The sequence below is a fragment of the Urocampus carinirostris genome, chromosome 9 (genome assembly GCF_059441175.1).
Source record: "Urocampus carinirostris isolate Australia breed hairy pipefish chromosome 9, RoL_Ucar_1.0, whole genome shotgun sequence".
NCBI lineage: Eukaryota > Metazoa > Chordata > Actinopteri > Syngnathiformes > Syngnathidae > Urocampus > Urocampus carinirostris.
Genome location: NC_142357.1, coordinates 35,126,964 through 35,150,395, shown reverse-complemented (window position 1 = coordinate 35,150,395; position 23,432 = coordinate 35,126,964). Strand labels below are relative to the sequence as shown.

General features: G+C 42.8%; 1 protein-coding gene and 1 pseudogene across 1 annotated transcript in view; one reads left to right on the top strand and one right to left on the bottom strand.

Moving 5' to 3' along the window:
• Positions 1 to 23,432, bottom strand: part of LOC148360149 (protein diaphanous homolog 2-like) — a 169,746-nt gene that overhangs the window by 143,714 nt on the left and 2,600 nt on the right. The window contains exon 2 of the mRNA XM_088343589.1: positions 4,491 to 4,626. Within this exon, the coding sequence (XP_088199715.1) occupies positions 4,491 to 4,626 (136 nt within the window). The remainder of the gene's footprint in view (positions 1 to 4,490; positions 4,627 to 23,432) is intronic.
• On the top strand, positions 10,246 to 10,365 carry LOC148360150 (U2 spliceosomal RNA; annotated as a pseudogene).

The following is a 23,432-nucleotide window of genomic DNA, read 5'->3' as shown; positions in this document are numbered from 1 at the left end:
TGATAGAATAATGTTCTCACCATACGTAATTATGTCGATTAGTTCAGAACATTACGCAAATTTCTCATTTTCGAAATTTCAAACACCGTCACCCGATACTGCGAGTATCAGATGTCTAAGACCACGCCTATAAAGGCATGATCTGGTCGAACGCCATTGGTCCATATAAGAAGAATTGGCTGAGCGATAGCCGTTTTCTTTTTCACCTACCTGACTGACTCATCGCACGCCGGCCATGCGGGCCTGAGATCAGCACGTGGGCCAGGGGGGCGGTTTCAGATTTAACACCATGTTTGCTGGTCCATGGGAATTAGCATTTTTTTTTTGCACAAGTGAATCTCCCCAAATCGACTAGCATTAGAGCGGGAACCTTTCTTTTTGTGTTAAGATTTGAGTGGTCTAAAACTCTTGTAATCTCCGGCGCATACTCCTCCCCTTTTTTTCCTATCTTTAATTATCTGTGTTAATAAATTGTTTGTGCTATTTCAATTGGCCTGGTTCCAGGGATATTCTCAAGTACAGACGCAAATTTCTCACTTCTTTGGCTCTCTAACAAGTTTAGCGACCTCAATGAACCGATACTGTGAGTATCAGATATCTAAGACCACGCCTATAGAGGCATTATCAGATATCTAAGACCACGCCCACAGAGGCATTATCAGATATCTAAGACCACACCCATAGAGGCAGGATCTGGTCAAGCGTCCCTGGTCAATATAAAAAAGAACTGATCGATAGTTCGCTCTCTTTTCTACTGCCCTGCATGGCGGGTGCTTGAAGTGGCCGCGCAGGTCTGGACTGCGGTCTTGAGTTAAGCACGTGGGCCGCACGTTGCAACCAACCGGAGAACCAGACCAAATATCTCCGCAACGACAAGTTATAGGACAGTTTCAAATTTAACACCATGTTTGCTGGTTCTTGGGAAATAGCATTTTTTTTCTGTACAAGGGAATCACCCCAAATCAACGAGCATTATAGCGGGAAACTTTCTTTTTGTGCTAGTAACTTTCAGCGGTCGAAAACTCCCATAACCTCCACCCCCCTATCCTTGATTCTCTGTGTTAATAAATTGTGTGTGTGTGGAATTGAAATCAACCTGGTTCATTTATTCCATTTTCTTGGGATTAGTAATTCATCTCAGAACTCAAAATAACTTAAAGTGATGTGTTACATTTTTTTAAAATCAGTGTAGGAAATTCAAGCAAATATTTATTGTGGAGCACAAGCAAAACCAAGAGGCAAATTCCTTTACTGATTGCAGTAAAGAATAATTTGTTTTCATCCTAACGATTTTCCAAATTAAAGCTAGAAAAATCCCTACAACTTGTAAAATTACAGCAACTAACGTTTTCCTAGTGGGGGAAATACTTCACTGCTGTTTGATTTCCCATTGCTAATAAACAAAAATAATGGATCCATCATAAAATATTTTAGTTAGAAAGAAATACATCCAGAATGGGGGCAGCATGGCAGCACAGTGGTTAGCGCTTGTGCGGAACAGTTCATGTCATGAGAACCTGTCGTGGGTTCAAATCCAGCTCCAGACTTCCTGTGCGGAGTTTGTATGTTCTCCCCGTGCTTGCGTGGGTTTCCTCCGGGCACTCCGGTTTCCTCCCACATTCCAAAGACATGCATTTCAGGTGAATTGGTCGGTCCAAATTGTCCCTAGGTGTGAATGAGCGAATGAGTTGTCTGTCCCTGTGTGCCCTGCTATTGGCTGGCAACCAGTTCAGGGTGTCCCCTGCCCACTGCCCGGAGATGGCTGGGATGGGCTCCAGCCCCCCCACGACCCTAATGAGGATAAGCGGTACTGCTAATGAGATGAGATGAGACATCAACAATGACAGCATCCCATTCAGAATTTGAATTCACATTGTGGCAAGGTTACGATTATCAGGACACAGCAACAAGCTAGCCTTATTTTAGGTTGTTTTTTGTTTTATATGTTTTTTTTTCCCTGCAGAGGACATTCCCAGCATCACTATCTCCTGCAGGCGATGTCGCCCGTGTCATCCTTATGTTTTATTCATGCGAGTCATATTACGGCAAAGTCAGATCGAAATCCGCTCCGGCAGAAAGATTTCGCATTATAGCCGCTTTCTCTACTCCCCTCGTCTCCGTCTGGTTAGCCCGGGTGAGGAAACGAGCGCTCCTTGGCACACGCCCGTGTTGGATTATTAAAAGTGAAGCTTTCAAAGAGGTCACTGCTCAGCCCAAGGAAAAGAAAATAGCGTCGCATTCATCAATTATCTTGGAGGATTTGTGGCAAACTGTCTTGTCACACTCCTCCATATGGCTGTGAGCTCATTGGTTGGAAGCTGACATTTAGTAGCTAGTCAAATGTGGAAATCCCTTCTCCCCCGAAAACATAAAGGACAAAAGAGCAAAGTGAGTGCTGGGGGCTCGAGATTTCCTCTCAATGTCATCGCTGAAGCTCGACACTCTGCTGCTCTTATTTTGGCGGCGGTTCGTGCGGATGGGTTCGCGCTTTACCGGCATTGCTTTGAGGTGGGATGGTAAGCGAAGAGGGATTTGCCTACAATCTCAAACCAGGACTTACTAAATGTAAATTGAATTCTGTTCTTGAACCGTTTGGAGAATACCGTCTGTTTTGGTCTCATCTCATCTCATTAGCTACACCGCTTATCCTCAGTAGGGTCGCGGGGGTGCTGGAGCCCATCCCAGCAATCATCGGGCAGTGGGCAGGGGACACCCTGAACTGGTTGCCAGCCACTCACTCACTCATTCACACCTAGGGACATTTTGGACCGGCCAATTCACCTGAAATGCATGTTTTTGGAATGTGGGAGGAAACCGGAGTGCCCGAAGGAAACCCACGCAAGCACGGGGAGAACATACAAACTCCGCACAGGAAGTCTGGAGCCCATGCAGGAGGTTCCCAAGACATGAACTGTGCCGCACATGCGCTAACCACTGCCGTGCTGCCCTGTTTTGGTCTCTTGCTACTAAAATTGATGAATCTGAGTTGAAAAACACAGAAATAGAAGGTTCTTTATTCTTCCCAGATTATTTGTTTTTGTTTTTTTGCAATCAAATGTCTTCTTATAAGTTTACCATGGGCATCTTAGCTGGAACACAGGTTAAACAATAGCTTAAAACCTTAGGTTAGCCTTAGGTTGAGGCATTTCTAAAAGTGTTATTTACATATTTTTCTTTTTAAACTATTCTATATAATTGCTTTGTATTATACACTACAGTATTTTTATTATTCTATTCTTTTACATCTATTGTATTATCATTATTGAGATTTCACATGTCAAATGGTTTCTTGTATATATCATGTTTATGGTTTATACTGGCTGAATACAATAAAATACAAATACAAATTTGGAGATGACTAGTTTACAAAACTACAACCTTTGCAGCTGTGTATTTTACTTGTGTCAATTTTTTTAGACATTTTGAAAGAGTTGTAAATGTTTGACTCCTTTCCAGAGGTTAACCGATGATTGTGCACACGTTCGTGGCCACCAGAGAGCAGTGTCAGCGTCATTTTGAGGCGGACTTATTAAGAAACATGGCAACAACTTCAAGCATTCACAATCACTTCACCCACAATTTCAAGCACTTTCCTATCCTTAAAAACACAGTTATTTTCAAGGATTTTAAACACTAATGTAAATCTTGTTTCTGAAGTGACGCTCAGAAGAAGATATGCAAAGGCAACGTGAAGCCAACAAAGAGCAGTGTCGGCGTCATTTTGAGGCAGAATTATGAAGAAACATGGCAACAACTTTAAGCTCTCACAAGCACTTCACCCACAGTTTCAATCACTTTCCTATCCTTAAAAACACAGGATTAAGATTCGGTAATTTCAAGTATTTCAAACACCCGTGTGAACCTTGTTTCCGAACTGACCCTCGGAAGAAGATATGCAATGGCCAAGTGTAGCCACCAGAGAGCAGCGTCGGCGTCATTTTGAGGCAACAACTTCAAGCATTCACATGCGCCGTCTTCAAAAACACTGGATTAACAATCAGCTATTTTAAAGGATTTTAGGCACCCGTGTGAACCTTGTTTCCGAAGTGATCCTCGAAAGGCGATATGCAATGGCCAAGTGAAGCCACCAGAGAGCAGCGTCGAGTAATTTTGAGGCAACAACTTCAATCATTCACATGCACTGTCTTCAAAAACAATGGATTAACATTCAGCTATTTTCATGGATTTTAAGCACCCGTGTGAAACTTGTTTCTGAAGTGACCCTCGAAAGCAGATATGCAATGGCCAAGTGAAGCCACCAGGGAGCAGCGTCGGCGTCAAATTAAAAAACATGGCAACAACTTCAAGCATTCACAAGCAATTCACCCAAAATTCAAGCACTTTCCAATCCTTGCAAACACAGCATTAACATTCAAGAATTTTCAAAGGTTTTCGGCACCCGTTTGAACCCTCTTTCGAAAGGGAGCCTCGGCATAAGACCCGCACCCACAATTCCCACAATTTCCCGCCGGCATCTTTTGCTAGCGTACCTTTGTTCATGTCAATCAGCTTCTTCTTCTTTTGCTGGCGTTCCTGCTTCTCGCGCTCGGCTTTTTCCTTCGCCAGCCGGGCTCTCTTGATCTTCTCCTCCATCTCTCGCTTCTTCTGGTTCTCCTTCACCGCTTCCTGATGAGGCAACATGGATTCCTTCAAACTTAATTTCAAGAACTTGCCCTGGGCCAAAAATGTGTACTCTGAATGAAATACATCGTTTCCAGTGTATGGTATGTGCTTGTTTTTCAATATGGAGGAGAACGTGAATCTATCGGTAACAATGAATGAGTGAATGTTATGGCTTTAATGAAGCCGCACCTATTTACTTTTTCCTACTCTCAAGTTCAATTTCAAAAGTAATTGATACTCTGTTTTAAAATTGTTCTCTTTAATTTGTCTCTCCTTTCTTTCCACTATCAAACAAATCAAAATAAATTTGGTGAAAATTGACTATTAGCTAAGCATGTATCCAACAGATAAGATAAGAAAAATAAAGATAAAAAAAAAAGAAAAAATAAATGAAGAAAAAAATAGCTAGAATGCCGGTAGCCACTGCACCTATGCACGCCACCATATCATTATATTTCAAATTCTAAAAAGAAAAACAAGAATCAAAACAATTTGACGAGGCAAATATTTGGCTCATTTACACAAATATTTTAATCCTAAAATATCTCCTTCTTTTTTGGATCATTATAGTATGTCACGAAGTTAGTACACTCCTTATAGTTCTGGAGGTAATTAATTCTAATGTCATTTATTAATTTACTTGGCTCAGATAGTGTGATTCAAGGGATCAAGAGATCGCGGTTCGAATCCCGGCTCCTCCATGTTACATGTCGAAGTGTCCTTGGGTAAGACACTGAACCCCTAATACCCCCAATATGCAGGTTAGCGCCTTACATGGCTGCACGGCCTCTATTGGGAAATGTGAAGCACACTGTAAAGCACTTTGGGAAGTCTTGACTTGAAAAACGCTATATAAATGCAGATCATTTCATTTCATTTTAATGTGTTCATTGTCTACGAGATTCGAAAATTGGATACAATACACTTTAATGCCAATTAAGGTCTTATTTTAAGAAACAAATAAATCAAGGCCTTATAAGACTTTTCAAGGATCCACATGAATACTGTCTAACGCCGATTGTAGGCTTTTAAAGCAAATTAATATCAGCTTGAAATATCGGTTATCGGCCTTATTTTAATACTCATAATCGGTATCAGCCCTGAAAAACCCGGAAAGGTAGAGGGGGGTGAGGGACAAACAGAGTTGGTGGATACAACTGGGATGTTTGATCTTACATTATACATAGTCCAGTGTTTTTCCCGAATTGCTCAGTCCACATATTGAATGGATTTGGGAGTACAGTCCATAATCATGCCCGATTAAAGTCGGTATCGGCCCTGAAAAACCCATATCAGTCAATCATTATACTGAACATTTTCGACGAGATTCGAAAATTGGATTTAAGACGTTTTAATGCCAATTAAAGCCTTATTTTTACAATAATGAATTCAAGGCCTTTTAAGACTTTTCAAGGATCTGCGGGAACACTGTCTTACCGATTCTAGGCTTTTAAAGCAAATGAATATCACATTGAATTATCGGTTATCAGCCTTCTTCATAATCGGTATCGGTACTGGCCCTGACAAACTCGTATCAGTCGATCCTTATATTGAACAATGTCCGAGAGATTAGACTTGGCACTCCAGGATAAACATGTAATAAAAACAGGGGATACTGTACATAGTCAAGGGTATTTACATGGTAGTTAAAGGATCTTAGGGACAATTTTTGAGAGGCAAAGGAACCAAATTGGGTTGATCCGGTCCTCCCGGATTTGGCTGCAGCTCCTCCGTGACAGCCCAAATGTCAGGAACGAGTCAGAGGTGTTGGGATAATCAACAGGAGCCATTCAGCCTTTACAAATATGTCCGTTTGTTCTCCTGCCAACGCTGAGCAAGATGCAACCCCCCCAACCTGACCTTTCCCGGCAAACAAGACGTGTTTGCTTCCCGGCACGGAATCGAGCCGAGCCCGGCCGGACCCGGACCGCACCCGTCATGCCATTAGCAACGTGACGGCTCATTCATTGGCCATACGCGGTATGATGGGTCAATAGGAAACTGAACTCCCAGAAATAGCCGGATGCGTTTGTTAGAAAAACATAACCGTTCTATATAATAAAGAACTCTGTCATTATACTGACGCTCCCCTACTTACAACCATTCGACTGAAAAGGGGATAGGGAGGGATAGAGAGAGAGAGAGAGAGAGAGAGAGAGAGAGAGAGAGAATGAGACATAAGAAATAGAAAGAAAAATATGGATGGGAAGAGAGAGAAAGAGAATAAGAGATAAACAAGAGAGAGAAAGAGAAAGAGCAAGCTAGATAAAGAGAGAGAGAGAGAGAGAAAGAAAGAGATAAAACAAGAGAGAGAAAGAGGAAAAAATGAGAGGCATAAAGACAGATAGAGGAAAAAAAAACATGGAGTGACAGACAGAAAGAGAGATAGAGAGAAAGACATACTGACAGACAGAAAGAGATATAAAGAAAGCGATAGAGAGTTAGAGTAAGAGAAGAGAGGAAATATCGATAAGAGAGAGAGAGAGAGATAGAGAGAAAGAGAGAGTGAGAGATAGAGAGAGAGACAGAAAGAGAACGATAGAGAGAAAGCGATATAAAGAGAGAGAGAGGTAGAGAGGGAGAAAAGAGAAAAATATTGATAGAAAGAGAGGGAGAAAGAGAGAGAAAGAGAAAAAGAAATAAAACAAGAGAGAGAAAGAACGAGATAGATAAAGACAGGGAGAGAGAAAAATAGATCAAACAAGAGAGAGAAAGAGGAAAAAAAAACGAGAGGGATAAAGACAGAGATAGAGACAAAAAGAGAAATGATCTGCATTTTATATAGCGCTTTTCAAGTCAATGACTTCCCAAAGCGCTTTACAATGTGCTCCACATTTCCCAATAGCGGCCTTGCAGCCATGTAAGGCGCTAACCTGCTTATTGGGGGTATTAGGGGTTCAGTGTCTTACCCAAGGACACTTCAACATGTAACACGGACGAGCCGGGATTCGAACTGGGATCCCTTGATCCCAAGACGAGCGCTCTACCTCCTGAGCTACTGACAGACAGAAAGAGCGATAGAAAGAAATAGATATAGACGGACAAAAAGAGAAAGAGATAAATAATATAAAGAGAGAGATAGAGAGGGAGAGTAACAGAAGAGAGAAGAATATTGATAGAAAGAGAGAGAAAAGAGAAAGAGAGAGAAAAGAGAAAGAGAGAGAAAGAGATATAAAGATAGAGATAGGTAGAGAGAGAGAGAAGAGAAACTATCGATAGAGAGAGAGAAAGAGCGAGAGAGAGAGAGAGAGAGAGAGAGAGAGAGATGAGAAGAGAGGAAAATATCAGTAGAAAAAGAGAGAAAGAGATAGAGAGTCATTTTTATTTTAAGGCGGGGGCCTCAAACTATCCTCCGTGGGGGCCAAAATTGGAGACCCCTGCTTTAGCAGGAGAACACTGGTTGTGACAAACCTTATATAGATGCTACAGTGAGATGGAGAAATTATATACATACATCTGTTTGTGAATGATTGAATAAGGAAGATGCTTTCTATCGCCAACAAACGTGGACCCCTCCACCTGCTAAACATAGGAGCCACGTGTGGGTTTCTAGCGCTCCCTATTGACTCCTTGGCACTTTATAAAAAATGTTCGATAACAAAAAATAATATATGGTTTCTTTCAGTTTTCCATCACGGCCACATATTTTTCTGGCTATTCCTTGATTCATGTTTTTCCCTTTTCCTTTTTTATTCTATTTGTTTTTCTTTTCCCACATCTTTTTCTTTTATTTTACTGTCATTTTTTTCCTCTTTTTCCCTTTTTTCCTTTATCTGGTCTTTTTCTTTTTTACCTTTCCATGTTTTAAATTTCTCCCTTTTTTCCCCTTCTCCTTTTCTTCTATTTGTTTTAAATTCCCCTTTGTTTCTTTGGTTTTCCTCTCCTATTTTCCTCTTATTTTCACCAGTTTCCTTCAATTTGATTTATTTATATGCCCTTTTCTTTCTTTGTTTCATATATTTTCCCTCTCCCCCTTTCTTTTTTCTTCTATTCATTTTTCGTCTAATTTTTCTTTTCTTTTTCTTTCCTTTTTTCCCTCTTCTTTTCTCCCTTTTTCCTTTCCTTTTCTTCACAAAAAGAGCTAGGCACAAAAGTGTTGGGAGTTTTAGTCGATTTAAGTTGCTTTAGTTTTTATTCTTCCTTGTGCTTTTTAGCATTCATTATCGACCATACACATAAAGCGGTCAATTATTACACACCGTGCCTTTAAAAATGACAATTTTCTCGATAATCGTGCAATAAAAGGGTCCGTTTCCGACTTTAAAGGTTCAGGTAAGCGTACATTTTAGGGGGAGGAACGAGTAAACATAGGTTCCGTCTCGTATATTCAGCGTCGGCGCATAGAATCAATAGCAGGCACGGTAGCGCATATGTTTTTCTTTTGTCTCTGGAGACGCCATGATGAAAGTCAAGTATTTGCATAATGGAAGCATCGGAATGTGGAAAATAACATCGTCCCCAGATGGAGAAGATCACGCTCGTCGAGATGAGATCACATTCCGCGTAATTCAAGTGATAAAGAAGAATATGTCGGATGATGTATCGGAACAAAACATGTTTTAAACACATGGTGAGTGGATGGGATATATGTTTGAGGTATTAAATGGATATACTGTAAATTCTGGACTATAAGCCGCTACTTTTTCCCCAAACTTTCAACCCTGCGGCTTATTCAGTGATGACACTGAGGAAGACCACTTTGATGGCTTCAGTTCTAAGGAGGAAGATGAGGACGGTTTACCGTGATTTTTACAAGTACGGTATGTTTTTTTAACAGACCCGTTTACTGTGTTGTGAGCGTGTTGCTACCATTAACTGCCCGGGTGAAAGTTATATTATTATTATTAAAGCTTTGAAAACTCTCTCGGTGTACCATCTTTCTTTGTAAATATGCGTAACCGTGTATTATATGTATTTGCAACTGTATATTTTTGTATTTATTTGTATTTATTTTGGACACTTATTCTGACATGTCTTGCACGGGCCAATTAAAAAGAAGGGGCGTAACAAACGCGGGGTGACGGGAAGTGGGGACCGGGAAAAGTGAGTGTTTGTGGACACGGCGGACAATATATATTTTCCCACCCTAACCTCTGGAAATATACACTTTTTTCCTTGGATTACATTCAACGGGACCCGGACTCTGCAGGTCTGCATCAAACCTTAAGTACCGGTATCATTTTCCGTTCATTTGGCTGGCTGTGATTTTTGGACTGTGGACTTTGATGAAGGACATTTAGTTTCAATCGCGGGACTTGCAGTCCGGTCTGGGTTAATTTTGTGTCTGTGATACATTCTTTTAATGTGGGTGCATGCGGCTTATATACAGGTGCGGCTAGTGTAAGTACAAAATTGATAGTGGATATATATTTTTCCCACCCTTACCTTTGGAATCATACACTTTTTTCCTTGGATTACTTTCAACGGGACCCGGACTCTGCAGGTCTGCATCAAACCTTAAGTACCGGTATCATTTTCCGTTCATTTTGCCGGCTTTGATTTTTGGACTGTTTTTTGACTTGTGTAGGTGGTTGTTCAAACCTCACAGGATTTGACGCCTTTGATGCTAGGCCCTTAGCTTGGCCTTGTTTTTGGACTGTGGCTTTGATGCTATGTCAGTCCTTAGCTTGGCCTTTGCCATGACCTTTGATTTTTGCAATCCGGAGATGGAATAAGAGCTTGCTCTGTCCACTCCACGCATCGGCCCGGTATTGCAGTACCTCCGGGAACGGTGCATTCGCAATGATCGCAACAAGGCTATAGGGCTAGGACCTTAGCTTAGCCTTTTGGCTGAGAGTAAGTGTCCCGGCTCCTAGGCTTTGTAGCGTATAATGAACTGACCGATAACGGATAATGGATAATGAATAACGAAGATAGATCAATAACCCTTAAAAACCCCCCCACATTTAATTTCAATCGCGGGACTTGCAGTCCGGTCTGGGTTAATTTTGTGTTTGTGATACATTCTTTTAATGTGGGCGCATGCGGCTTATATACAGGTGCGGCTAGTGTAAGTGCAAAATCGGTTTTCCTCTGAAAATGTGGTGGGTGCGGCTTATAATCAGGTGCACTCTATAGTCCGGAATTTACGGTAGTCTAAATATGGTTTGATTGTTGCACATAAAGAAGAAGCTTAACTCTTGTTTTGGAAGACTTGAGACACGCTCCATTCGACTTACGTATAACAGTAGATGCAAACATTTTTTTAGGGATGTCGAAAAATATTTCGGTAAGTTAGATTTTGTATAGTGTGCACCTTTTTCAGGACATTACTGTAGTGCTTTTTTCCGCCGCCGTGTGGCACTGTGAGAAGTCACCCAGCATCCACCCCGAAGAAGAAATCTAACGTTTACCTCCTAGTTTGTGTGTAAAAACACTGCACTGTATCACTAGCGCGCTAAGAACTTTGAGGTTTTTCTTGTTTAACATCTCGTGCAACCATTCAATATGATTGGTGTAAAGTGTAAGTAAGAGGTGAGCCGTTTCTTTTGAAACGAAAGAAGAATAAGAAAGCTTCATACGGTTGAGAAAATGCTTGAATAACTTTTTTTCCGGCCCTTTTTACCACAGTGTCAGGAGCAGGACAGAACCCACACGAGTAACGTTACTCACACTCGATCCAGAGATCGTTGGTTGCCGGGAGTAGATTGCTCGGAACGCGGAAACAGATCGTGGCGAGAGCAAAACGGGAGCAAAAACACTGGAAATGGAGATTATCAGGACTCGACGTGTCAAAACAGAGTTTTCGCAGACGCTCCGACAAAAGGCGACTCAAAGGACAGCTTTTAAGTAGTGACAGGGAGCAATTTGTCAAAGAGCTTCAGCTGGTGTCCATGGGTGGGGCCAATTGGGCGCCATGGCAATCGTGACACACGGAGGAGGAAGTCGTCTAACTCTTGAAGCTCATCTTCCAAAAGTGAGTTAAACTTCACTCTATTTCTCTTTATAGAGCATATTATTTTATCAAATGAACAAAATGACTAAATTTTGTGCAGGCTTGGGGAGTAACGGAATACATGGAACGGCAAAAATGATGTTGGCAAGCTGTTTGGATTTATTTTCATTTCGTTTCTGTCGCATTTTATGTTCGTTTTGACGGAGATCAAAGAGATCAAAGCCAGGAGAGAAAGCTTACCACGTGTTGTGAGTTATCATTTTATTCATACTTAGTTTCTTTTGTCTTTTATTAGCATATTTGGTATTGGAGTAATCCAAAAGTAATTGAAAGTAATCCAGTTAAAGTAACCCTACCCAACCCTGCAAACCTTAAACATACAAAATCTAGCAGTGAAGCAACTTACGAACAAATTCAACTTATGAACAATCGTTCGTAAGTCGGCAGCGTCTGTAATTTGAAAAAATACAGTCCGAAAAGTCTATCAAGCAGCGGAAGTGCGGTAACTTTTTAAAACTTTTCAATGTGTCCCTCACAAACGCGTCCATTTGGTCGTAGCTCCTTTACCGAGTCTCCGATTCCCTTCGTCCACCGCCAAAATGGCCGAAAAACAAACACTCGATCAAGGATTTGCAGATCCCCGCCCATATTTGCACGTGTCAACACTGCAATATTTAAACCCACCCTGCCAATGCAACAATCTGTGAGAGCGTACATCATTTCTACGAGTTCGCCCACGCACAACAAACACGCGCCGTATCCTGGCTCTCCCCGTACGGGGCAGATGGCTAATAAACAGGTTTTCTGCTTAAAGGGCCGGCGCTTTCCAGTTGGTAAAAATTCAAATGAGCTATGGTGAGTGACACGGTAGGCGGGGTCAGTTCGCCGGGTAAAAGGAAGATGTAGTACGTGCTGTGTGGGGTCAAGGAAGTGCAACATTTCATGAATTATGGAAGGAGAAGGGGTCCAAGCAAGGTCCTGCCCCTGTTATTCATGCATTCGACCTTTAGGTGGCACTGTGGTCAGGTCGCAAAACAAGTAGCACTTTGGATCTCCATCAAGAAGAAGAGAATGAGTAGCTTCGATAGCTATCAACTGGGAAAGGACATTGATACATTCCTAGTTGATATCCCAAAGTGATATTGCCGATAGAAACCTATTGTAATGCACTTAGAACTTCTGGTACCCTGGATAAAAACTTTAAAGTAACAAAACTGTCAGAACCAGAACAGGAGGAGGACCCAGATGCGTAACGTTTCTCACACAAGCTTTATTTTACGGGAATGGGGCAGTCATACAAACGCCAGTGATACGGCGATTGCTGGGCGGAAGAAGTAAGGCAGAAATCTAGCGCGGCACAACAGGAAGCCAGAGGCCAACGAGATCGATACCAGTTACACGAGCAGATACCGGACAGATGGGGTCAATATATGTACCGTATTTTCCGCACTATAAGGCGCACCTAAAAGCCTTTATTTTTTTCAAAAGCTGACCTTGCGCCTTATAATACAGTGCGCCTTATATATGGATCAATATTAAGTCGCAAAGTCTTGCAACTAACTTGCCGCCGCCGACTAGATTTTCCCCCGAACGCCAAGTAGTCCGCAGTGTATGCTGGAATTTATTTACCGGCGTTTCATTGGCTAACCAATGTGTCAATCATCATTTGAATCAGTCACTATTGGCTAAAGTTATTCGGAGGTAAAGGGGGCGGATCCTTTTTATCATTTGCAGGCTCGCATAGGCTAAAGGGGCGAAACAAAGCCTGCGATTGGCCGAAAAAGATGAATGTGAATCACACGTTGGGTTGCACTACGGCATAGAGAAAACATTTTTTACTATTCTGTATTTGTAAATATTTGACTCTCCTGGATTTACTACACTCACAGTTGTAAGAAGACCATGGTTACGTATCATTATTGAATGTGTTGGCTGCAAGAGAACTTAGGTGAGCTATGCGTATTTATATTTCCCCGGTATCTTGTTTTAGAACGATCTTGATGTTTCTGTGATGAGTCTATTTTAAAACTCAATTCAATTCAAAGTGTTTATTGTCATATGCACAGTAAAGAACCCCGTTTCCCTGCACGATAAAGTAATCCGTTGCGCCTTATGTATGGAAGATATAGGACCAAAAACTATTTTTTGGGGGTGCGCCCTATAACCCGGTGCGCCTTATAGTGCGGAAAATACGGTATATATATGCAGTGAAGAAAATAAGTATTTGAACACCCTGCTATTTTTCTATTTAAAAAAACTTAAATAGCATAGAGGGGTCTGAAATTTTTATCATAGGTGCATGTTCTCTAACCATCTTTAAACAGCACATGTCAAAGGCCCTCTTAAGTTTACATATGACCATTTGGAAGATGAGTCATGGAAGAGAGTTTTGTGGTCAGATGAGACCAACATATAATTTTTGGGTCATAATTCCATTTTTGGAGGAAGAAAAATGAAGAGTACAATTCGAAGAACAACATCCCTACTGTGAAGCATGGGGGTGGTAGCATAACGCTTTGTGGTTGCTTTTTAGCACATGGGACACGACGAGTGGAGTGACATTTAATGACAGGTCACGCTGAACCAAATTCGGAATGTTTTGGCTGGGGAATTTTGATAACAGAACTCTTGTTTGGAGAAGTTATTTTGATAAGCGTTCTGCTGTTATGAGTTTTTAAGACATCTAGGCGAGGTGGTGGAGCCGTGGAGCCCACGTGGGGGGTTTTCCTGGCACGCCCAGAGGAGGAGCCGGCGCGCCGGCTGGGGGAAAGACGTGGGTCGAGAGAGGAACTGCAGAAGATCGAGAAAGGAGGCTTGACGGAGACTCAAGCGACACTAATTCGGTTAATTCGATGGAGTTCACTTTGCTAAATTATTTAAGAAATTAAAACTCCCCCCGTGTGAAAATGTCGGCTATTCTTGTCCATCTTTTCCCCATCAAGAAATGAGCACGCATTGTTAGGCGAATGCAGGTTGTGAATGGTTAATGGAGTCAAATAACTAATTCGAACAATTTGGTAAACGGTACATTTGAATATCGAATTCCTAACAAAATGTAAACATAAAAAACAAAATGGAAAAAAAAAAACAACAACTAGAAAAAAACCATGAGTCAACACAGAGTTGACACGGCAGCCCTCACCCAATGGCAGGCAACCGATAATAGAATCCATTATGTTCATTTCTCTTCTGTTTCCTGCTCTTTTCATCTGCTCGCCGGGCGGGCGGCGAAATATTTGATTGGAGCGGGCGGGCACGAGTCTTTTTTAATGCGGCCGGCGTATTCAGGAGGCGAGCGCCGTGCATGTGTAATCCTGACCAGGAGCATCGAGGGGATGAGGATTTTTCCCATTAATGAGTTATCAAAGCACAGCAGATGGGCTGGGATGAGCCAACACTCTTTCTTCTTAATTGAGTGACTTTCTAATAAGTCCAAAAGAAAGCCGAGTGGCTTTGCAAAGTAGCGAGTTTGAGCATCTCGCCGAGATTAGAAGGATGATTCTCTGCATTTACTCGATCCACGTCCTGAACTTCACAGGTTCAAAGGGAATGGATGCCCGATTCCTTCAATTTATGACACATCGTTGTGATGAGAAACAGCGTCAATGTAAATGTACAGTCAATGGTCCGCATGTATCTAGCGCTTTTCAAGTCAATGAAGCGCTTTACAATGAATGAATGAAAACTTTATTCGAACATTCATATAAAAACAGAACAAAAACAATAACTCAACAACAAAATAATGTTACATACAGGATTGGGTAGGGTTACTTTAACTGGATTACTTTCAATTACTTATGGATGACTCCAATACCAAATATGCTAATAAAAGACAAAATAAACTAAATATGAATAAAATGATGACTCACAACACGTGGTAAGCTTTCTCTCCTGGCTTTGATCTCTTTGATCTCCGGCAAAACTAACATAAAATGCGACAGAAACAAAATGAAAAAAAAAAACAAACAGCTTGCCAACATCATTTTTGCCGTTCCGGGTATTCCGTTACTCCCCAAGTTTCCACAAAATTAAGTAATTTTATTTAAATAAAAATTTGTCTCATAATATATGGTATGGCTCTTTCCCAAAATAACATTGATATATTTTGCTCTTTTGGCTATTTGAGGCAAAAAGGTTCCCGACCCCTGCATTAGACCTTCACCTCTATTTGAACACGGCACCAGTCCCCCTCTCTTTTATGCAATACACTCGTCATGTCCCATATGCAGAAAAACACCCAAAACGCATGATGCTACCACCCCCATCCTCACAGTAGGGATGATATTCTTTGGATTGTTATCTTCATTCTTCTTCCTCTAAAAGGAAATCACAGTGGAACCTCGGTTTTCGAACGCCTCTCAGTTCAAACAAATCGACCAAATATTTCGAGAAATTCTTGCTACGCTGTTCGGTCAAAAAAATCGGAGTTCGAACGCCGGTAATGCGTGAGTGAGTACGCTAGGGTGCGATGCTGAGCGGCGTACGGGTGTTGTAGCCCCTAATTATGCCTCAGAGGAAAGTCAGTGCAAGCAGCAAAGTTGCTACAGGTGAAAAAAGAAAAGTAGTGCGTACAACTATTGCATTTAAAAAATAAATAATAGCAAAATATGAAGGAGGTGTGCGAGTGTCTGATCTTGCTAGGGAATACAGCATGGCTAAATCTACGATCAGTACGATACTATAGAATAAGGAGGCTGTGAAATCTAGTGTTGTGGCTAAGGGAGTGAGTGCTATAAGCAAGCAACGGCCGCAAGTTTTGGAAGAGAAACTTTTGATGATTTTCCTCTCCCCACCGTCCACCCGCGCCTTCTGCTGACCACCACAGAGGTAAAAAAATCCTATTCATAATTCTTTTCTTTATCCTTTTTTTTATTTTAATCTTTTCGTACGGAAGATTACGATAACGCGGACGTACAATTAGCCCGGGTTAGCTTTACGTTAAACATTCAAGGTAAACATTCAGGGTGTTGGAACGGATTAAGACGATTGACATTATTTTTAATGGGAAAAATGATTTCGGTGATCGAACAAATCGGTTTTCAAACAGGGTTCTGGAACGGATTATGGTCGAGAACCGAGGTTACACTGTATGACCAACAAATTATATTTTGGTCTCATCTGACCACAAGGTGAATCTCCCTTATCATAGCAACCTGCCCCTTCTCCCTGACATTTTTGTGGCGGCGTAACCCCCTGATCCTCTCCCGTCTCTCCCCCGCCTCATTCATCGCAGGAGAGTTTAAATCACTAATAAAATATTCATAAGCAGCTATTTGCTTGAGAGAATAATTTATTTTCTCGGGTTGGATGCCTCTTTTGGAGATGTGCAACACGGGAAGCCTTGAGGGAGCCCGGTGCTGTGTGCAGTTACACTTTGATGGTGGGGAAGGGGTTTTGAGGGGAGGGGGGATTCGAGGGGGTTCTGATGCAAACTCGGTCTCAGATGGGGATCAGAGTGAAGGGGGGAGAAGGACTCAGACGAGACGACCTTGACGTTGTTAATGGCGAGTGAAGGCTGCACGGGAGAATGCCTTCAGAAAGCTTTTTGACAATATTGGGATGCTGCCAACGTCAGTCAGAAGGAAAGAAAGTGATTTTTTTTTGTTATTGTTTTTCTGAAAACATGCGTTATTTAAGATGCTGAAAAATGTGCAAAACAAGGCAGTTGTTTAACCATTACCGTATTGTCTACACTTTGAGGCCTCTTGTGATTAAGGGCAATACAATAGGCGGACCCCCCAAAATTAGATTTTTGTCTGATAGTTTTCATACAGGGCAGCACGGAGGCACAGTGGTTAGCGCATGTGCGGCACAGTTCATGTCTTGGGAACCTCCTGAGTGGGTTCAAATCCAGCCTCAGACTTCCTGTGCGGAGTTTGTATGTTCTCCCCGTGCTTGCGTGGGTTTCCTCCGGGCACTCCGGTTTCCTCCCACGGTCCAAAAACATGCATTTCAGGTGAATTGGCCGGTCCAAATTGTCCCTAGGTGTGAATGAGCGAGCGAGTTGTCTGTCCCTGTGTGCCCTGCGATTGGCTGGCAACCAGTTCGGGGTGTCCCCTGCCCACTGCCCGATGATTGCTGGGATGGGCCCGCGACCCTACTGAGGATAAGCGGTGCAGCTGATGAGATGAGATGAGTTTTCATACATAAGGCCAGGGTTGGGTAGGGTTACTTTAACTTGATTACTTTCAATTACTTTTAGATGACTCCAATACCAAATATGCTAATAAAAGACAAAATAAACTAAAAATGAATAAAATGACTAAATTTTGTGCAGGCTTGGGGAGTAACGGAATACATGGAACGGCAAAAATAATCTCATCTCATTTCATTAGCTGCACCGCTTATCCTCAGTAGGGTCGCGGGGGTGCTGGAACCCATCCCAGCAATCATCGGGCAGTGGGCAGGGGACACCCTGAACTGGTTGAAAGCCAATTGCAGGGCACACGGGGACAGACAACTCACTCGCTCATTCACACCTAGGGACGATTTGGACCGGCCAATTGACCTGAAAATGCATGTTGTTTTTTGGGAATGTGGGAGGAAACCCACGCAAGCACGGGGAGAACATACAAACTCCGCACAGGAAGTCTGGAGCTGGATTTGAACCCACGCAGGAGGTTCCCAAGACATGAACTGTGCCGCGCATGCGCTAACCACTGCGCCGCCGTGCTGCCCTGGCAAAAATAATGTTTGGATTTATTTTCATTTTGTTTCTGTCACATTTTATGTTCGTTTTGCCGGAGATCAAATAGATCAAAGCCAGGAGAGAAAGCTTACCACGTGTTGTGAGTCATCATTGTATTCATATTTAGTTTCTTTTGTCTTTTATTAGCATATTTGGTATTGGGGTATTTCAAAAGTAATTGTAAGTAATCCAGTTAAAGTAACCCTACCCAACCCTGCATAAGGCGCACTGGACTATAAGGAGCATGATATTGAAAATACATTATTTGTGACCGTGTGTATTAGTGTATGTAGGAAAACAAAGCCTATGCAATCAAGGACAGTAGAAACATCTTCTTTGTTCCTTTATCTCTTCGTTTTATTTATCCTCACTATAAAATGTGGACCTGGAGTGCCACGTCCAATTTCGTTGTCAGAATAGATTCAACCCATGTTGTAACAATGACAATAAAGGTATATTCTATTCTATTCTATATACAACCGTATACAGTATAATAATGATTGGTCAGTTGATCAGTAGTAGGAGAGTGATGGTACTGCTTGTTTTCATTTATACAAGGATAAAAATTGTGACATTAAGAAAATGACTGTTCTTTTACATCCATCCATCCATTATCTGCACCTCAGTAGGGTCACGGGGGTGCCGGAGCCCATCCCAGCTATCTTCGGGCAGTGGGCAGGGGACACCCTGAACTGGTTGCCAGCCAGTCGCAGGGCACACAGGGACAGACAATTTGCTCATTCACACCTAGGGAAAACTTGGACCGGCCAATTAACCTAACATGCAAGTTTTTGGAATGTGCAAACTCCACACAGGAGGTTCGACCTCATGGCCTCAGAACTGTGCCGCACACGCGCTATCCACTGTGCCGCCGCGCTGCCCTGACTGTTTTGAATAAAGTTCAAATGCCAACCCAAACCCGTGCCTCTAATTGACAAGAGCACAGCCATAGATTATTTTAATTACAATGGAAACTTTGTCTGTCGGCTCCAGTAATTCAATCAACACAAGTAACCGAACCAGTCAGACCAAAGGGCACTTTAATATAGATGAGGTGCAAATAAAGGAGGAGTTTCTGTCACAAGATGTTTTGTTTTCAGTCAGATCATATTTATATCTATGCATATGTAACGGGTGTAATAATAACTTTTGTTTTATTGAAATTCCTGCTGAAGTATGTTGTATAGTTTTTGTGTAAGTATCCTGCAATGATGAGTCCAACAGTCCCACCTGCTGGTATGGGGTAAGGTTTGGTTTGGCTTTTGACATGTGACCGGAAGGCGGGGTTTGTTGGCAGTCTAAAACGAGCAGCCAACGGTAAGACACGATCTTTTGGTGCTCCGCAAAAAAAAGTTAAGTTTAAACATTAAAACCACAGCTGACAAATCTCTCGACATGTACAGTAATAATAATAATAATAATAATAATTTCCTTGTATTGTCATTCTGTGTAACAATGTACACAGAACGAAATGTCGATTGCATCTGACCCGATGCAGCCGCAGCCAAGAGAGGGCGCCGCCGACCACTTTTTAAGTCTTAGGAATGACTCGGCCGGGGCGCGAACCCGAACCTCCCAGTCTCAAAGCGGGCGCCTTACCATCTAGGCTACTGAGCTGGTCAATGTGAGGTAGCTCAGGAGGTAGAGCGCTCGTCTTTGGATCAAGAGATCCCAGTTCGTCCCGTCTCGTCCGTGTTACATGTCAAAGTGTCCTTGGGTAAGACACTGAACCCCTAATACCCCCAATAAGCAGGTTAGCGTCTTACATGGCTGCAAGGCCGTTATTGTGAAATGTGGAGCACATTGTAAAGCGCTTTGGGAAGTCATTGACTTGAAAAGCGCTATATAAATGCAGATCATTTCATTTTTTAGGCGGCAGTGGCTCAGGAGGTAGAGAGCTCGTCTTGGGATCAAGAGATCGCAGTTCGAATCCCGGCTTGTCCGTGTTACATGTCGAAGTGTCCTTGGGTAAGACACTGAACCCCTAATGCCCCCAACAAGCAGGTTAGCGCCTTACATGGCTGCACGGCTGCTATACGTTTTTATAGGGGCGGCAGTAGCTCAGGAAGTAGAGCGCTCGTCTTGGTATCAAGGGATCCCGGTTCGAATCCCGGCTCGTCCGTGTTACATGTCAAAGTGTCCTTGGGTAAGACACTGAACACCTAATGCCCCCAACAGGCAGGTTAGCGCCTTACATGGCTGCATGACTGCTATATGTTTTTATAGGGGCGGCAGTAGCTCAGGAGGTAGAGCGCTCGTCTTGGGATCAAGAGATCGCAGTTCGAATCCCGGCTTGTCCGTGTTACATGTCGAAGTGTCCTTGCGTAAGACACTGAACCCCTAATGCCCCCAACAGGCAGGTTAGCGCCTTACATGGCTGCACGACTGCTACTTTTTAAACCTTGAAAACAGAACATTAAAATTCAAGCATTTTTAAGGATTTTAAGCACCCGTACCAACCCCGATTATCTTATGGGCCGAATCAAGTCTGGTGGCGGGCCTAATCTGTATGTTTAACACCACTGCTCTACAATGATTTCGGAAGCACTAACCAGGACTGGAGGAAGCGCTCGATTGTAGGTTTGGGCTCGGGTGCCGTTGGCTCAGCACAGAGTTCTCCGAGGCGAGTACGATCCGAAACTATGTACTTGGAACGGGCCGTGCCACTGCTCCGCAAGATGCGTCAGAGTCAGAGCTTGGCGTTTGAAAGGAGACTGGCATTTAGGGCTAGGATTACGGTTTGAAACAGCGTTAGGGCTAGGAACTTCATTTTAATGTTTTCAAGGTCAGGAAAAGGCTTGAAATTGTTGCCATTGCCATGTTTTTTGGCAGTCTGACTCTATCGAAAATGCAAAAAATGAAGAATTAAAAGAAAAGCGAAAAATTGCGTAACAATGATGCCGACACACCTTCTTTGAATGGCGGCAGTAGCTCAAGAGGTAGAGCACTCGTCTTGGGATCAAGGGATCCCAGTTCGAATCCCGGCTCGTCCGTGTTACATGTCGAAGTGTCCTTGGGTAAGACACTGAACCCATAATACCTCCAATAAGCAGGTTAGCGCCTTACATGGCTGCAAGGCCGCTATTGGGAAATGTGGAGCACATTGTAAAGCGCTTTGAGAAGTCATTGACTCGAAAAGCGCTATATAAATGCAGATCATTTCATTTCATTTCATTTATATGTTTTTATAGGGGCGGCAGTAGCTCAGGAGGTAGAGCGCTCGTCTTGGGATCAAGAGATCGCAGTTCGAATCCCGGCTTGTCCGTGTTACATGTCGAAGTGTCCTTGGGTAAGACACTGAACCCCTAATGCCCCCAACAAGCAGGTTAGCGCCTTACATGGCTGCACGGCTGCTATACGTTTTTATAGGGGCGGCAGTAGCTCAGGAGGTAGAGCGCTCGTCTTGGGATCAAGAGATCGCAGTTCGAATCCCGGCTCGTCCGTGTTACATGTCAAAGTGTCCTTGGGTAAAGCGCTTTGGGAAGTCATTGACTTGAAAAGCGCTATATAAATGCAGATCATCATTCATTCATCATAAAGCAGACTTTCAATTTTCTAGCCAAATTGGGGGTTTTAGGTGCTCCTTATAGTCCAGAGAATACAACATAATCTATACTATATTAATCCTATATTGTCCCCCATGAATTCATCTACAAAATCGCTGGTGAAATGAAGTATTTCCTCAATCGTGTTTGACATAAAACACGATAAAAGAAGTGAAACGAAAGTTGAAAGTGAAATGACTTCTTCATCTTCATCAAAGGAGGTACATGCACTCCTCCTCCTTCATTCATCTCTGCAACGCTTTATGTGCGAAGGCGGTCCCACTGTTCTCGGGGACGCGGTCCCTAATGTCTCTGCATACCTTTGTGACAATTACCACCTTTTTATGTTTTTTGTTTTTTTCCCAAGGTGCGCTCGTTTGCATTACTTTGAATTGACGGAAATGCTTCGACGAGCTGACAGCAAAACTATGTAAATATATTCCCCCATTTGCAGAAAGAGTAACTCATTCCAAGTTGACTTCATTTTTCGGGAGTGTAAGGCGCTCCTAAAACCCTTCAAATGGCTGAAATATTTGCAAGTGCCTTTTCCAGCAGCTGCCCTGTTATCTCTCACTTTTTGTGATTTATTGTTTTATTTTCTGCTCCTATCTTCGGTGTTTTTCTTCCCGTTTGACAGCTACACTTTGGATGACTTTCTATCCTATGGACATGGGTTTTAGCGCACAAAAATGTGTTTATTCGAGGAATCAACTCCCTGCCCTAAAGAATTCTCGTGCAGGCGTGATGAGGGGGCCTATGGTGGAAGAAGAGCCGGAGCTAGCTAAGCGGCTAGCGGCGTTATAAGTCTTCGGTCCCATCCGCAATCATGGTAAATGTGAACTCACGACCAAATAAGACCAACGAGTGCTGGTGGAAAACATCGAAGCGCACAGGGAGCGCAGTTGCTGTGTTTTGCGGAAACGTGGCTTACGTTTAGCACCCCGGACGCTAACGTGTAGCCACCCGGAGCTACCCGGAGCTATTGTAGCTATCCGGCTTCAGCGCCGCTATACAGGGACACGAAAGCCTACGGGAATCGGAGAGGAGACGGACTCGCTAACACGAGGTGGTGTATCCCTGGACACAAAGAAAAATATTTCCATCTGCCGCAGGGATGTCGAACTTTTGGACTGGTGTGTGACGTCATCCACTCCGCTACAAGCACCCCTAGGGTATCATGTTAATCTGTTAATAAAAAACAGGGTAGACTGCTGGAAGTGTGAATTTCCCTACGACCCGGTCCTGTCCCTGTTGGGATTTCCTGTACGGTATTTTGTCCTGTTTAATATCGGTTTTCAGTTCAGTTTCCGTCTATTTTTGTTCTGTGTATTATTTTCTCCAGTTTTCGTTCCCGTCTAGTTTGTCCTGTTTATTTTCAATATCCTGATACATCTACCCTGTCTGTCCCGATCTGTCCGATATCAACTCGGGCAATTGGGATCAATCTCGTCGGTCCCTGGCTTCCTGTCTTTCCATGCCAGACAGCTGCCTAACGTGCATGACTTCCCATTTCCCGTAAAATAAAAGGCTTGCGTGAGAACGTCACGCGTTTGGGTTCTGATCCGGTTCTGGTTTATGACATTCTGTTATATTATTTGTTTGTTTTTCAATGTATCCCTAGTTCTTAAAGTAGTTGAAATTCGATCCATTTCATAACCCGGTGTGCTTTGTAATCTCTAAA